The sequence below is a fragment of the Entelurus aequoreus genome, linkage group LG05, assembly GCF_033978785.1.
Source record: "Entelurus aequoreus isolate RoL-2023_Sb linkage group LG05, RoL_Eaeq_v1.1, whole genome shotgun sequence".
NCBI classification, from domain to species: Eukaryota; Metazoa; Chordata; class Actinopteri; order Syngnathiformes; family Syngnathidae; genus Entelurus; species Entelurus aequoreus.
In genome coordinates this window covers 43,546,197-43,561,470 of record NC_084735.1, presented here as the reverse complement: position 1 = coordinate 43,561,470, position 15,274 = coordinate 43,546,197, and the positions used below count along the sequence as shown (strand labels likewise).

Here is a 15,274-nt window from a genome sequence, read left to right as displayed (position 1 = left end):
TAAAAACGTTGAAAAATTAAGAAAAACAATGATAATAAGTGTGAACTTCTTCTCACTCCTTTTCAAATATGTAAAAAAAAAAAAAAAAAAGAAAGTCCATTGCTCATTTTGTTTATTTTTTTTCGTTTTTTATCCTCCATTGTTTTCATTTTGTTATAATGGCTGTTAAGGCTATAGCACTGTATTGGATCAGGCTTGCTCTTGTTTTTATACATATTTGAAATAAAAATATATCAAATCAAATCAAAAATAATAAGTCATTGTGTCAACACCAAATGCCAATGTTATTAAGGACATCATTGCAAAAATAGAGGTATTTGCCAATAAATTAATTTTGCATCAATCACAAATAATGGAATGATAAAAATCTCTGACTTGTATTGTGTTAGAATAACATGACATCATAATGTGATTTGTCTGAGTTATAAATCATTGATTTTGTCTAAAATTAGCATTTACCACCAACGAAGGGTGTTCCACGAATTTCAAACATGAATATCCTTACAAAAGTTATCGTCTGTTACGTCATTTGACGCGGTGTTTACTCCGCGTCAATAGGTGGCGCCTGTGTCACGTGAGGCGAAAGACAAGGAAGTAGACACAAGGCGGAAGAGACGTGGCACATAAACAGAGACAGGAAGAGAGGAGCTCGCTACAAGTTTACTAATGACATCTCCTGGAACCTTTGTACATGGGCTTTTTCCACCACAGCGTGAATGTTAGCCGTACGACATCCCCTTGGGCCACCGGTACTTGATTAAAGTCTGTGTTACAGGTAACATTGGACAATTTATTATTTAACTGTTGCCTTAACTCGACTCGCTAGCGTAATAGCATGCTAACTGTACTGGACATTGACACGCTAGAGTTGGCATATGTCTCGTAAGATTACTGTTAAACTACCTAAACTAAATGTCTCCACTTGGTTGAAGTTCATATTTGCAACGTTAAGACTAAATATGGACATGTACGCCTCGGTGAAGCACTCAATGTTTGCAATGTTAGGAAACCTGCTGCTTATCAAGCAGAATCATTGATTTCATCATGGGTTAAAATCATAACACTTGTTCACATATGCTTACCGTGTTTACTTTAAAATGGTATGCATCGTGACTTGTATGGTTTATCATTAATATCATCGAAATTATCAGGCCTCGAATTTGAACATTTTTTAAGGTCAAGGCAAGTGTTGCCTTCAAGGAGGGCTCATATCACCAAGGCAGACATTATTTTCTTTCCAGGCAGGGGCTCCAGAGCATGCATGCATACATATACAGTGTTTTCATTCATTATTAATATGAACTTGTCAACTTTTTGTCATTTCATGTTCGTGCATGTGGCTCACAATACGAAGGTCCTGAGTAGTCCTGGGTTCAATCCCGGGCTCGGGATCTTTCTGTGTGGAGTTTGCATGCCCCTGACTGCGTGGGTTCCCTACGGGTACTCCGGCTTCCTCCCTCCTCCAAAAACATGCACCTGGGGATAGGTTTATTGGCAACACTAAATTGGCCCTAGTGTGTGAATGTGAGTGTGAATGTTGTCTGTCTGTCTGTGTTGGCCCTGTGATGAGGTGACGACTTGTCCAGGGTGTAACCCGCCTTCCGCCCGAATGCAGCTGAGATAGGCTCCAGCACCCCCCGTGATCCCAAAAGGGACAAGCGGTAGAAAATAGATGGATGAATGGTAAAGGGAAGTATTTATTCAAATTATTTATTTTTTAAGTTATGTACATGTAGATGCTGTATCGGGACAGATCTATTAAGAGTTTGAGCAGAAATATGTCGTATAGGAATTAACTATACACAATAAAACATTAACAAGTTAACAACATTATGTGTCAAATGGTGGCTTCCTCCCACCGCCAAAAACATGCACCTGGGGATAGGTTGATTGGCAACACTAAATTGGCCCTAGTGTGTGAATGTGAGTGTGAATGTTGTCTGTCTATCTGTGTTGGCCCTGCGATGAGGTGGCGACTTGTCCAGGGTGTACCCCGCCTTCCGCCCGAATGCAGCTGAAATAGTCTCCAGCACCCCCCGCGACCCCAAAAGGGACAAGCGATAGAAAATGGATGGATGGATGGATGGTAGAGGGAAGTATTTTTTTAAATTATTTATTTTTTAAGTTATGTAGATGCTGTATCGGGACAGATCCATTAAGAGTTTGAGCAGAAATATGTCATATAGGAATTAACTATACACAATAAAACATTAACAACATTATGTGTCAAATGGTGGCTTCCTCCCACCGCCAAAAACATGCACCTGGGGATAGGTTGATTGGCAACACTAAATTGGCCCTAGTGTGTAAATGTCAGTGTGAATGCTGTCTGTCTATCTGTGTTGGCCCTGCGATGAGGTGGCGACTTGTCCAGGGTGTACCCCGCCTTCTGCCCGAATGCAGCTGAGATAGGCTCCAGCATCCCCCGCGACCCCAAAAGGGACAAGCGGTAGAAAATGGATGGATGGATGGTTTTTAAAGTAATACCTTTGCGACATGTAAAAAACACAAGTAATGTAAAAAACTTTTTTATATCAAAATAAAACACAAAGCAGTTTGGCTAATGAAGATAAAGTCTAATAAACAAGATGTGTTCTTCTCCAACGCCCCCTTCAGTACAACAGTTTGGCCAACAAGAAAAAAAAACAGGAGAGACATCGTGTTTCCTCACCTCATTAACTCTCAGTCACAGCAGCTGATGGACGCTGTATTGTCAAAATGAAAGCAACATCATATAGTTTTTCTCCTTCGCTGTATACTTTTAGTGTGGGGACAAGTGTCTCCAATGTTGTCCACACCTGTCTCCATCTAACAGCAGTGCGCTCTTAAACACGGTGGGAAGCGAGGGAAAATGACTGTAGCGTCCCGGAAGAGTTGGGGCTGCAAGAAATTCTGGAAATGTGTTTTGTTGTGTTTATGTTGTGTTGCGGTGCGGTGCAAATATTCTCCCGAAAATGTGTTTGTCATTGTTGTTTAGTCTGGTCTCACTATATGGCACAGTTTTATGACAGTTCATTCGGCCATCCTTAGTGTGACATGTAGGTCTGTTGACTAAGTATACTCAGAGAGCACACCCCTGGAGCGAGATTGACATGGTCAGTCCGCCATGATTAATAAGATAACCAACGCTAGTGCGCATGCATGCGCCTGACTTCGTGTTGCCTAAATTGCATTACCAACTGACGGGGTTCCGGTAATTTATAAAGGAACTGCCTGGAGTTTTATCACAAATTGTCATTATACCGTTGGTCATTATATCCAAGGAACCGTCTATCGCAAATTATCATTATGCCGTTGATCATTATAACCCTCGTCCATTAATAAATAAAAAGTAAAGTGCGGTCACGGCAAGTTGTTGCCGCAAATGTTGGTCAATTTTTTAGGGCATTACGGCAAATGAGAGGGCGGTCGCGGCAATTGCCGCGGTTGCCATGGTTGAATTCGAGTCCTGAATTATTATGATTAGCATATTAGTTAGCTCATAAATAAAATAAAACAAGTCTCACTTTGGACAAGCGTTGCTAAGTAGCACATCTGCTCAAACACTGCATCCAGTTTGTCCAATGTAATTTTCATCAAATAAATAATTAACAAAAGAAAGAGATTGTGTGCAGTTGAATATTTCCAGTGTTAGATAAGTTAAAGTTAAAGTACCAATGATTGTCACACACACACTAGGTGTGGTGAAATTTGTCCTCTGCATTTGACCCATCCCCTTGGGGAGCAGTGGGCAGCAGCGGCGCCGCGCCCGGGAATCATTTTGGTGATTTAACCCCCAATTCCAACCCTTGATGCTGAGTGCCAAGCAGGGAGGTAATTGACACTATTGAGTTGATAACTACTCATTTTTCTGTGATATGCAAAATATTGAATATGACAGCTCCTTAAACGGCAGCTGCTCTTTTTTGCAATTTTGTCTAAAATTCACAATCCTTGTATAAGACAAGAACGCATTTATTTTATTGTTTTCATTTTTTATGCATTCCAACTTCTAAATAAACACTGACGAAAAAGTCAGCTAACAATGGATTTAATGGGATTTACTCTATTCCAAAAACATCCAAAAGCCTCCATCATTGTTCTATAGACACGCTGAAATTATATATGTAATGTAGTAACAGGCCCGTTTATGTAATAAACAACTCATTTTAAGCATGCCTATTCATTTGAAAGCATAAGTTTTAAAACACTTCATTGTACTGGTTTTCATTCAATTGTGTACTGGGGTAACCTGGGTTGTACAACTTAATTTGTTCATAAAACCTGCTGTTGTTTTTGTGCAACACAGGAGGCTATGGGGCTTTGCAAGTGTCCAAAGAGAAAGGTGACCAATCTGTTCTGCTTTGAGCATCGTGTAAATGTGTGTGAACATTGCCTAGTCTCCAACCACAACAAGGTCAGTGTGCAAGTAAATGTTTTTGCATCATACCAAATGTATGCAAATGATTAATGTCTGCTTTGCTCATTACAGTGCATTGTGCAATCATATCTGCAATGGCTTCAGGACAGTGACTATAACCCAAACTGTCTTCTGTGCAATAATCCACTGATATCTGAAGACACAGTCCGGCTCATCTGTTATGGTGAGATTTTTATCCACTATAATGTATTTACAGTAGTATCAGTCACATTGTTAGGACTGGGTAAAGTAATCGATTTGATTTATTATGGATGAATATCTTAAATTTTGTAATATCGATTCACGAGGCATGATAAAAACGGATAGTCGTATCACCCTATGCTAACATAAGCATTCAACAACAAGCCATCCGGGACAAAGAGTCTTGTAATATCACAGCTTACGTGACAAAACGACAGCAGACGGAGACGAGGGGGACTTTAATTTACAAATCTCCCCGCACAGAGCACTGATGTCAAGTGTGCCAGAAAAACCAAGCGCACACCTCTGGTCTTCACCTCTGTGCATTACATCCTGTCTGACGGCGCTAACAAAATAAGAGTCCCAGAAGAATAGCATACATATTTACCATTATTATTTTGTACAAAGAAACAATACCTTAATGCAATTTGTTGTGATATAATGTTGCAATACATGCAAATTAATTTCCTAATTAAAAATCATTTTTTGTTGTTTTTGTTAATGTTGACAAACTCAGGCAATAATTTCCTGGACAGAGGAGGACTTTGAGGGCAAAATCCAAAGGATTTGTATGAGTATTCGATAATAGTTTTTGCCTTTGTTTAATTATTTTGTATTATCGACTAGAGGTGGGAATCTTTGGGCTCCTCACGATTCGATTACGATTACAATTCAGGAGCTACAATTCTATTAAAAATCGATTGATAATGCATCTTTTATTTGAATATATTGATGCAGTTGTACATTTCTTTTCATTTCACTAAATAAGTGTTTATCACTTGCAACTTTAAAAAAAAAAACAATTTGGAATGAGAAACAGTTAAATTAATTCACACATTTAATAAATTAATAAAAATGTGTGCAAAACTGGACCATAAGTGTTTTAATAAATAATAATATATATGATAATAATATATCATATAATATATGATCATAAAGGAGCTGGTCGGAGATCTTGGCGAGGTGGGTTGATGCTGTCAGCCAAATTTTACAACTGTCTGCATTACTTTATTTATAATAAATAAATCGATTATTGACGTTTCGATTCTATATATACGGCCATTTCCAAATTGCGATCCATCTAAAAATCGAATTCCCCCACCTCTACTATTGACTTGTTTTGCACAAAAAATGTATGTAACAAAAGAGAATAAATAACTAGTTTAGCATTGTGTTGATATTGTTAAACTGTCAGTAGCCCTCAGCATGAATAAATTAAAACATTTACATTTAATACATCTGATCGGTATTGGCCGATCTCATTTATGGGTGATTAGAATCAACAACATAGAACCCTGATTGGATCATGTCTCGCTATTACCCATTTATAGGTATGTGTTTACGTTTTATACGAGTGTGCATTAAAAGCCTAGTTATAAGCATTGTTTCATCAGTACTTCATCACTGTTGCATTGTTTTTCCCCTCCTCCTTCCACAGATGTATTTCACTGGTCTTGTCTCAACGACTTAGCAACCCGCCTGCCCCTCCATACGGCTCCAGCGGGATACCAGTGTCCCAGCTGTCAGGGTCCAGTGTTTCCCCCCTCCAACCTGGCCAGCCCAGTTGCTGATGTGCTTAAAGAGCAGCTGTCATCAGTTAACTGGGCTAGAGCGGGTTTAGGGCTGCCACTGGTAAGGTCTTTTTATTATTGCATAGTACAAATATGTTAACATTAAGGAGTTAAATCAATTCAGAGCAGTAATTCCAAGTGTTTGGATCAAAAACATGACAGAGATAAATAAAGTTGACTTTTGACAGCATCAGAGCAGTATTCAAATGGCATTGTTTTTTTGATAGTGATTGTAGATTGCAGTCGCGTAAAACTGCACTGAATCTTATGGACTACTACTAAATGTTTCCGCTTATTGTAAAATAAATTTAAGCATTAGTTTGATCCAATACATCCAATGAAAACTATAATAGGAAAGACTTAACCTCACTCAATATTTGATCATTTCAATCAAAACTTAGTATAATTATCTTTGTAAAGGTGGAATAAACTATACGGTTTGTATTGTTTTTTATGATTGTGTGGATGTACCTAATGAAATGGCCACAAAGGACCACATTACTTCTCCGGTTTTCATTCCATTCCAAAAGATCCAATAAAAATTAAATTGTTCCGCAATCGAAGCAATTATTCCCTTAAGAAATAGTGTATATCCGATCATGCAGAAAACAATGCCAAATACATATAAATGACAAATGAAATTGATAAATGAACATTTAAAATTACTTAAAAATGTATTAAAGACTCTTAAGAGTCTCGCAAAAACGATAAAGGCCTCTTTCGGAATTTGCCAGGACTTTTCTCTTAGTTCAATAGTGTTTCTCACCTTCTTTATCAAAGTGCTGGCACCAGAAGCTTTCTTTGGACCCACTGTGGCTTATTTTGCACTCGTACTCGTTAACTCTTGTGCAAGTTTAAGATTGAGACACACTTTATTTTAGGATCTAAAATGGATCCAATCATAAAAAGTGTCATAAGTCAGCTATAGTTTTTTTTTTAAACTTTCAAAGTTTAGAATCTTTTAACACCTCAAGATCTACCTATTAATATAACATTTTTCTTCTTTTTTTTTTTTATGATTTATGGCCTTCCGGTCAAAAATAGTTTTTTATAATGATAAATGCAAAATATACAATATTTCTAAAAATAAGTTGCAGGGTGAAATATTTGAGGTTGGATACGTCAATATTAATTATAATACAGTATACAAGTAGACAAAACATTGTTTTTACGGTGCCTACTGAGCTAGAATATCAGAGAACGCAGGTGGGACTCTGTTAGAGTTCACACAAGCCTTTTATTTATAAATGCCATGTTATATTTAACTGCCCAAAATCATTTTCCTTGCATTTCAGCAGTTTAATGGCAGTTTAACTAACTAACTCTCATCAAAGCTCAGATAATTATGCTCATGGTTTTCTGGCACCATGTGGTGGTTAGGGGCACAATTACACAAACACAATATTTTCTTGTTTTTCAATAGGCAAGAATGACATTAATTCGGTTTTAATTGAGAGAGCAAAGTAATATACCAGGATTAGTGTATGTTAAACAATAGCAGTTATAAAGGGAGTCATTGGGGCTGAAAGAAGTCATAGGAGAAGGCGTGTATACTTTAGGTTTATATCTTATTATATACAATGCTGCAATCAAAAGCACAATGCAATTTTATTTTTTATATTTTTTTAAATGTGACAAACTCCCTGGTGAAATTTCATACTGCGAACCTTCAAATATCATATCACATAACGAATACATGTAATTCCCGTTTTGGGTCTTAGAGGTGCACAAAGGTTGAAAAAGCACAGACTAGTCTTTGGTCACTAGATTACAAGAAATGATAGGGACTAACTAAACTGAATCATGCGAAAGCTGAGGTACCACTGTATATATGTTTTAATGAAACAACATTTTTGACTTTTAGATTGACGAACCAGTCGGCATCCTGGAAGAGGCCACAGCCAGTGATGTCACAGACTACACGGACTGGTCAGCATTCGATGGTGGGTCTACTTGTTTGCACAAATTATTGTTTTAATTTAGTTATTAAATCATGGTTTTCAAACCTTGGCCTCCGTCTTTGATGTCGCAGCACAACAACAAAGTCACCTTTACCACAGCCACTCCTACAATGCCAGCCTCAGCCAAGCACCAAATGCGTCACCTGCAGTGGAAGACAACTTCGGGTCTCCTCATAAGAATGCTGATCCAAATATGCAGGATCAGAGTGTAGTCAACTTTCCTGCAACGACGACATGTGACGCAATTACTATTCACGCAGGTAAAGAAGTGGAAAACTCACAAGTATCCATAACTCTTTTAGTGTTGTCTGCCTTAATTGCACTTTTTTAAAGAGAATAAATGCAATCAAATGGTGTTCTTTCAGGCTCATCACCAAGAAAGATCTACGACACGCGAGACAGCAGCTCTGTCACACAGATCGACTTTGACGATGACAAGTACAGACGACGACCAGCATTAAGCTGGTTTGCTCAAATTCTCAAGTTCGTATAAGACATTTCTCCATTGTTATTTTATTATAATAGAAATAAAATCAACTCTTGATGGATTTTTTTTTTAAATTGCTTTAGGAACCGCTCAGGGGCTAAGCGGAGATCTTTCTCCTGGAAGCAGCGAGTCTTCATGCTGCTTCTGGTTGGAGTGCTAGGATTCTTCACATTGATCATCATAATGGCCAAACTCGGTCGTGCTTCAGCGAGTTCAGACCCAAATTTAGATCCTCTATTAAACCCCCATATCCGTGTGGGCAAAAACTGAAATATTACTCTTCCCCCCATCTGTTGCACAACATCCGCGTGTGTAGAAAAGCCGAGGTGGGGCACTGTAGTACAACATTTGACCACCAGAGTGAGCCATTTACCAACCTGGAATTGTAAAATTGGGTCAATCCTAATTTACTTTCTCGTCAGCACAAACAAATCTTCCCTGTAAAGACAAGAAAAGCTGAATACGGGACTACTAATGGGAATAATATTTATTTATTTTGAGTTAATCCAATCTTCCCTTGGATGTATATATTTTTTGTAATGTAAATGAAATATTCCCCCCATTAGAAAAACTAATTGCATAAGTGCATCAGAACTGGAGTTTTAAACAAATAACTAAATAATTACGTGTGTGTTTTCGGGTTTTATTTTCTTTTGAAATTTAGTGCTTTTAAATACTTTATATGCTGCTGTTTGGGGGTTGGTTTTAGGTTGTGTATTAAATCTGCAGCAGTACATATTCACTGATTTGAGTCTGTTGTATCACTTGATCAACCTATTGAGTATTCTGCACAATAAATTATGCTGTGGGGGAGAATACTTTTGCATGATTCATCAGACTCTGAAACAACAGAAATTGTGTGCTTATTTAGTGCATACAGTATATTTAGTAATAATGCAGACAAAATGCTAAAATATAAGAATTTTGGCAACTGCCGGCCAGTTATTACAAGCAGCTGTGCTATTAAAGTAAAGAATACATGATACGTGTTTAAAAAAGTATTTTGTATATTGTAGACCTTTGGTCAGGTTAAAACTGCTGTTATGTTACGATTAGAGTCGCATGGCTGTAATTGCATCCGTTTCTTCAATTTAATTCATTTCTGAACTATTTCCCTACTGATCTCTACTGTGGGTGGGCCCGTGCCGTGGGTATACGTGTGGAAGAGGCATCCATGACTGGCAGCCATTAAAGCCAATCAAAGCAATGTTTCCTCCTTCCGGCTGGTAACGTTAGCTACAGTAGTTAGTGGTGGTTAGTGTTGTTATATATATTTGGTTTGAAAAATAGCTGAGCATGTTGCGAACCGTTAATAAAAATGTGACCTGGGCCAGACTGTGTCAAAAGAAGCGGGGCAGTGACCCGGACTCTGCATGAGACATGTATGACAGACATCATGTTGACATGGTACAAGTAGAGTACAATATGTGCATTACATGCAGCATCCCCTGGCCTCACTCGCCATGCTTTTATGGAATATGCTGCAGATTTTGCATAAAATCTACTTTGGTAGTAATGGTAAAGTTTATTTTGAACACACGTACACGGTTATATTACATTTTACAATTTTACAATCCAACATGTCCAAAAAGGGTTTATCGTAGGAAGAAGCAGTGTTTATTTCATTCTAAACCATCTCCATGTCCCAGCAATTACTGATAGTTTAACTTACTGTGTTAATATCTTCCAGATTATAATTTTTTATTTATAAAAAAGGAAAGTATAAATATAATTAAAAACAATATTTGTGGAATAGAATATAACTGTATTTAAATAGGGACAATACAGTTGAACTATAACTGTATTTAAATAGGGACAATACAGTTGAACTATAACTGTATTTAAATAGGGACAATACAGTTCAACGTAGTTCCAAAACAATTAATGCAACATGTGTGCTGTACTTAGAGTGTATAGCTATTGATCATTTCCAACTCTTGTCCCTAAAGTTAAAGTACCAATGATTGTCACACACACACTAGGTTTGGTGAAATTATTCTCTGCATTTGACCCATCACCCTTGATCACCCCCTGGGAGGTGAGGGAAGCAGTGAGCAGCAGCGGTGGCCGCGCCCGGGAATCATTTTTGGTGATTTAACCCCCAATTCCAACCCTTGATGCTGAGTGTCAATCAGGGAGGTAATGGGTCCCATTTTTATAGTCTTTGGTATGACTCGGCCGGCGTTTGAACTCACGACCTACCGATCTCAGGGCGGACACTCTAACCACAAGGCCACTGAGCATGGCCTTATGTTAAATTGTTGGTCTAGGTCAGATTGTCTCTCGATATTTCAGTCAGTATTTCACTATTTCACAAAGTGATTTCTAATTGGCCAGGTGCACTCTGTTTTCGAATTGAGTTGATTTTTTTTTGCAAGTTAAGTGTAAGATGGTTATTTTGCAGCCATTTTACATCCTCAAGGCATCTTGGCTGATGTACTGTGTATATATAAAACAGCTTCATAAATTGTCCCTAACGTGTGGTCTGCCTGTGTTGGCCCTTGGATGAGGTGGCAACTTGTGCAGAGTGCAGCTGGGATAGACTCCCGCTTATAGGGTGCTGAATGTAAAAGTTCACTCACACTTTTCTAGCAGATATATTTCTCAGATTTAACTAAATTTTCTCAGATTTAGCTAATTTACATCACATTTAAGTTGAAATTGAATTTTGACTTTAAATATATCTAAATGTTAAATCTAAACCTAAATCTTAAATAAATATGTATATTTTAAATCTAAATGTTAATTCTAAATCTAAATGTGAGCGCTAAATGTTAAATCTAAACCTAATTGTTAAATCTAAACCAAAATGTTAAATCTAAATGTGAGTGCTAAATGTTAAATCTAAACCTAATTGTTAAATCGAAACCAAAATGTTAAATCTAAATGTGAGTGCTAAATGTTAAATCTAAACCTAATTGTTAAATCTAAACCAAAATGTTACATCTAAATTTGAGCGCTAAATCCTTTGCCAAGTGTAAAGATGAATATATAGGAGGATGTCAATATTCCGCCTCTCAGCCACAAAGCCTATAAATATTCATCTTTACACTTGGCGAGAGATTTAGATTTAGCTTTAACATTTAGTGCTCACATTTAGACTTAAGATTTATATTTAACATTTAGGTTTAGATTTAACATTTAGATTAAACATTTAGATTTGACATTTAGCACTCACATTTAACATTTAGCACTCACATTTAGATTTAACCTTTAGGTCTAGATTTAACATAGGTTTTTATTTAACATATACATATATTTATATTTAGGATTTAGGCTCAGATTTAACATTTATATACAATATTTAGAGTCCACATTTAATTTAAACTTAAATGTGATGAAAATTACACACATTTGAGAAAAGTGAGTGAAATCTGACAAACATATCTGCCAGAAAAGTGTGACTGAACTTTACATTGGGCACCCCTTGCCAGCCCCCCTGCGGCCCTGAAGGGACAAGCTGTACAGAATGGATGGATGGATCTCCATAAAGTTGGCATCTGGTTGCTGGGAAGCACAAAGGCAAGTCATTTTATGATTTTATAAAATAAAAAAGGCTACATACAAGTGGACCAAGTGTTGACCCTTAGGGGTGATCCCATTTCATTGTGTGCATATATATATATATATATATATATATATATATATATATATATATATATATATATATATATATATATATATATATATATATATATATATATATATTGTTTACTGTAATGCACATCAAATTTTAATCTAGAGAACATTTTTTTATTTTAAAAAGACCAACATTTTGTAGACTATACTAATTGGACATTTTGCAAATGTACAGTTTATTTCCATGAAAAAAAAAATATTTGCAACCTTATTTTTTGAAACATTGCATATATATACTGTAGTACCCTGTCAAGTGGATAATGATTATAAAAACTAAGACCTTTTTACTTTGTGTTAACACAGTTTGTGCTTTCACAGGCTTTTTATCATAAAGTATACTTGCTTTGTGCTCTCAAATCTCTAAGGTAATATGCAATACAACACAGTCTTCAGTCATATTTCAAGGTCCATGAAAATGCTGATTATTTTTTATTAAACTGCACCTTTTTGTATTATTATGGTGTAAACTTATCTGAGTCTTCAGTGTGCTTCACTGCTTACTGTTCCAAATGACAGCATTTTTCATTTTCCTGTGTGTAGATAGATAGATAGTACTTTAATGATTCCTTCAGGAGAGTTCCCTCAGGAAAATTAAAATTCCAGCAGCAGTGTACAGAATTGAGATCGAATTTAAAAAGTAAAAAGTAAATAATGGGGCTATAAATGGAAATAAAATAGAAAATATAACAATAAGAACAAAAATATAACAGTAAAAATAAGAATATAAGAGAAACTAGGCAGTAGTGACCATGTTATGAAAATGTATTGCACTGTTATTGCACTGTTAATTGCACTTTTTGTTGCAGTTTATTTCAGTATTGTTGTTGTTTTGCATCCCCTGTCATCCTAGTACCACCCTCCCCCAGAGAGGAGTTGTACATTCTGATGGCGTGTGGGACAAAGGAGTTTTTTAGTCTGTTAGTTTATTAGTGTGCTAGCATATCTACCGACTTGATGCGATGCTGGGTGGAAATATTCACTGATACGTCACATGTTTCGCTGCATGTGCTCTCTTGCCTCACCCAACTTTCCATTGCGTTTGCCAAACTGTTACTGGAGGTTCATGCATTGATGTCCAGTGGATCTGAGCCATAATCCATTGATGCAGGGAAAGGTGCCGATGGCGCTGATTATTAATGTGCTTTCAAAGAAGACAGACTTGTTATGTGCGCCACTAAACAAAAGTTTTAAGTTTTATTTTTTGTTCACATTTCAATTTGGGCTAGCTTGTCACCTATCAGAGTTCAATGTATTTCGCTCTAGCTTTGATTATTAGATGGACATAATAGGGGCATCGATCAATATCTCGGCACTAAGCATGCATGCAGTATGCATGGGTGTTTGGTCTGTGCTCTTCATCTCCCATCTTGCCATTCATTGGCAACAGCTGATAACTTTTACATTCAAACATCAATTTGATGTTTGATGACAATCACTTGTATTTGAGATATGTGGACACAATGATTGGATGGACTAAAAAATGGGGAATTGTACCAAACAACTTTATGTGGTCAGGTCAGCAAGAAGTGACCAAAGTGTTGGTTCACAGTGCACAACTCAGGGAACAAAACAGGTGGCTGACAATGTGATTAACAAGATCCATGTATAGGTCGAAGGCTATTTATGTCAAGGTGTTCGTGTGATCGCTTAGCAGCAACTGCTACAAGTTCTTAATATCAAGATCCAGGTCAACTTTCATGATTAAGAACTTCCAATCAAAAATGACACCATAGTGCAACACAGTGACAGGCGATTCGTATACTTTAATCTTTCTTTGTAACTGAATAGGGTAACCAAAATATTGACAATATCACTCAGTATAAATGTGTTTTAACAGCTGCAAAAATATACTTTGTGCCTTTCAAAAATATTCTGTTTGGAATTTCACAATTGATCTCCTTAGATTGTGGCACGTTAATGTTAGGGGTGTCTCGATATTGACATCAAATATCGGTCCGATATCAGCAAAAATCAGATGTCGGCTCGCATCTAAAATGTTCGGTATACGCTCTGATACAAGTAGTCCTGCAGCACCTTTACTTGGGCAAAGTTTGATAGCCAGTTAACATCTAAAAGTCCTCCAATAAACACAAAAGTTTGGTCTTTTCTTGTGTTTTAGTCAAGTCATCTACAAAATGTAAAAACATTGTAGGATATAGGCTACTAGGACCGAGCAACTACACAACAGCTAAGCACACACTAGCACACAAGCTAGACATATGTAATAAGTGTCATAATTGAACACTATTGCAGTCTAAAACACATTTGTCAATATAAACAAGCATCAAATAATTACAGTTGTATATTTCTTACACATATACTCTCCAAGGTAGAAGTGTACTAGTATGTATCCAGTAACAAATGTGTCTGCATCCTTTGATTTACTGCCTCATGAGCGCAACTTAATGAATTATTGTGGCTAATAGGTGTTGCCAAAAACATATTACCAAGGACTTCAATTTAAAGACGCATAAGTCTGTCATAACCAGTGCTAGAAAAATTACTTTAAAAATAGTCATTAATTACAGTTACTCATTAATTTTCCAAAATAGTAATTGCATTACTAACACAAGTATTCTTTAATAGATGGAACTAATTACTCTGGAAAATAATGAATGTGTTACTTTTTAAAAAACTTTCATACATTTGTTGTATGCAGGTAAGAGATGTTTCATGAGAGAAGAGCGAGTGAGTGTGTGCCTGTAAAAGGCTCACTGATTGTTTAGCTCAGCATTGGTAGTCTGCCGACAGGAAAGACATTGTTGAAAGTAGCGCCTGTGCAATGTTTTCACTGAAAGTTAATAAAGCGAATGAACGTGTGTCAATGGCTGTGGCGGCTCTCCTTGTCTACAAACGAGGTATGGTAGGTATTGTTCATTATTCCCCCGTAGTAGTAGAAGTGTGCGGTGGCTGCCGCTTGCACTAGTAAAGAGCTACTTTCTGATTTGAATTTGCTGGGATTCTAAAGCTGTCTTGTCTCTGATAAAAGTAGTTTGCCACGTGACGTCAAACGTAT

The 15,274-nt window shown here is 36.9% G+C and overlaps 1 protein-coding gene across 1 annotated transcript; it reads left to right on the top strand.

Annotated features, from left to right (window-relative positions):
- Nucleotides 1-579: 579 nt before the first annotated feature.
- zfpl1 (zinc finger protein-like 1) lies at nt 580-9,435 on the top strand. The gene is made up of 8 exons (XM_062046405.1): nt 580-775; nt 4,289-4,396; nt 4,472-4,583; nt 6,039-6,232; nt 8,036-8,114; nt 8,204-8,392; nt 8,498-8,615; nt 8,703-9,435. Exons 2-8 carry the CDS (start codon nt 4,295-4,297, stop codon nt 8,887-8,889), a joined length of 981 nt encoding a protein of 326 aa, XP_061902389.1. The 5' UTR covers nt 580-775; nt 4,289-4,294; the 3' UTR covers nt 8,890-9,435.
- The last annotated feature ends 5,839 nt before the right edge of the window (nt 9,436-15,274 follow it).

Coding starts and splice junctions, on each gene's coding strand:
- zfpl1 (XM_062046405.1), top strand. CDS start 4,295: ATGGGGCTTTGCAAGTGTCCAAAGAGAAAGGTGACCAATCTGTTCTGC. Junction 4,397..4,471: donor TAGTCTCCAACCACAACAAG/GTCAGTGTGCAA, acceptor TGCTCATTACAG/TGCATTGTGCAATCATATCT. Junction 8,115..8,203: donor GGACTGGTCAGCATTCGATG/GTGGGTCTACTT, acceptor TTGATGTCGCAG/CACAACAACAAAGTCACCTT.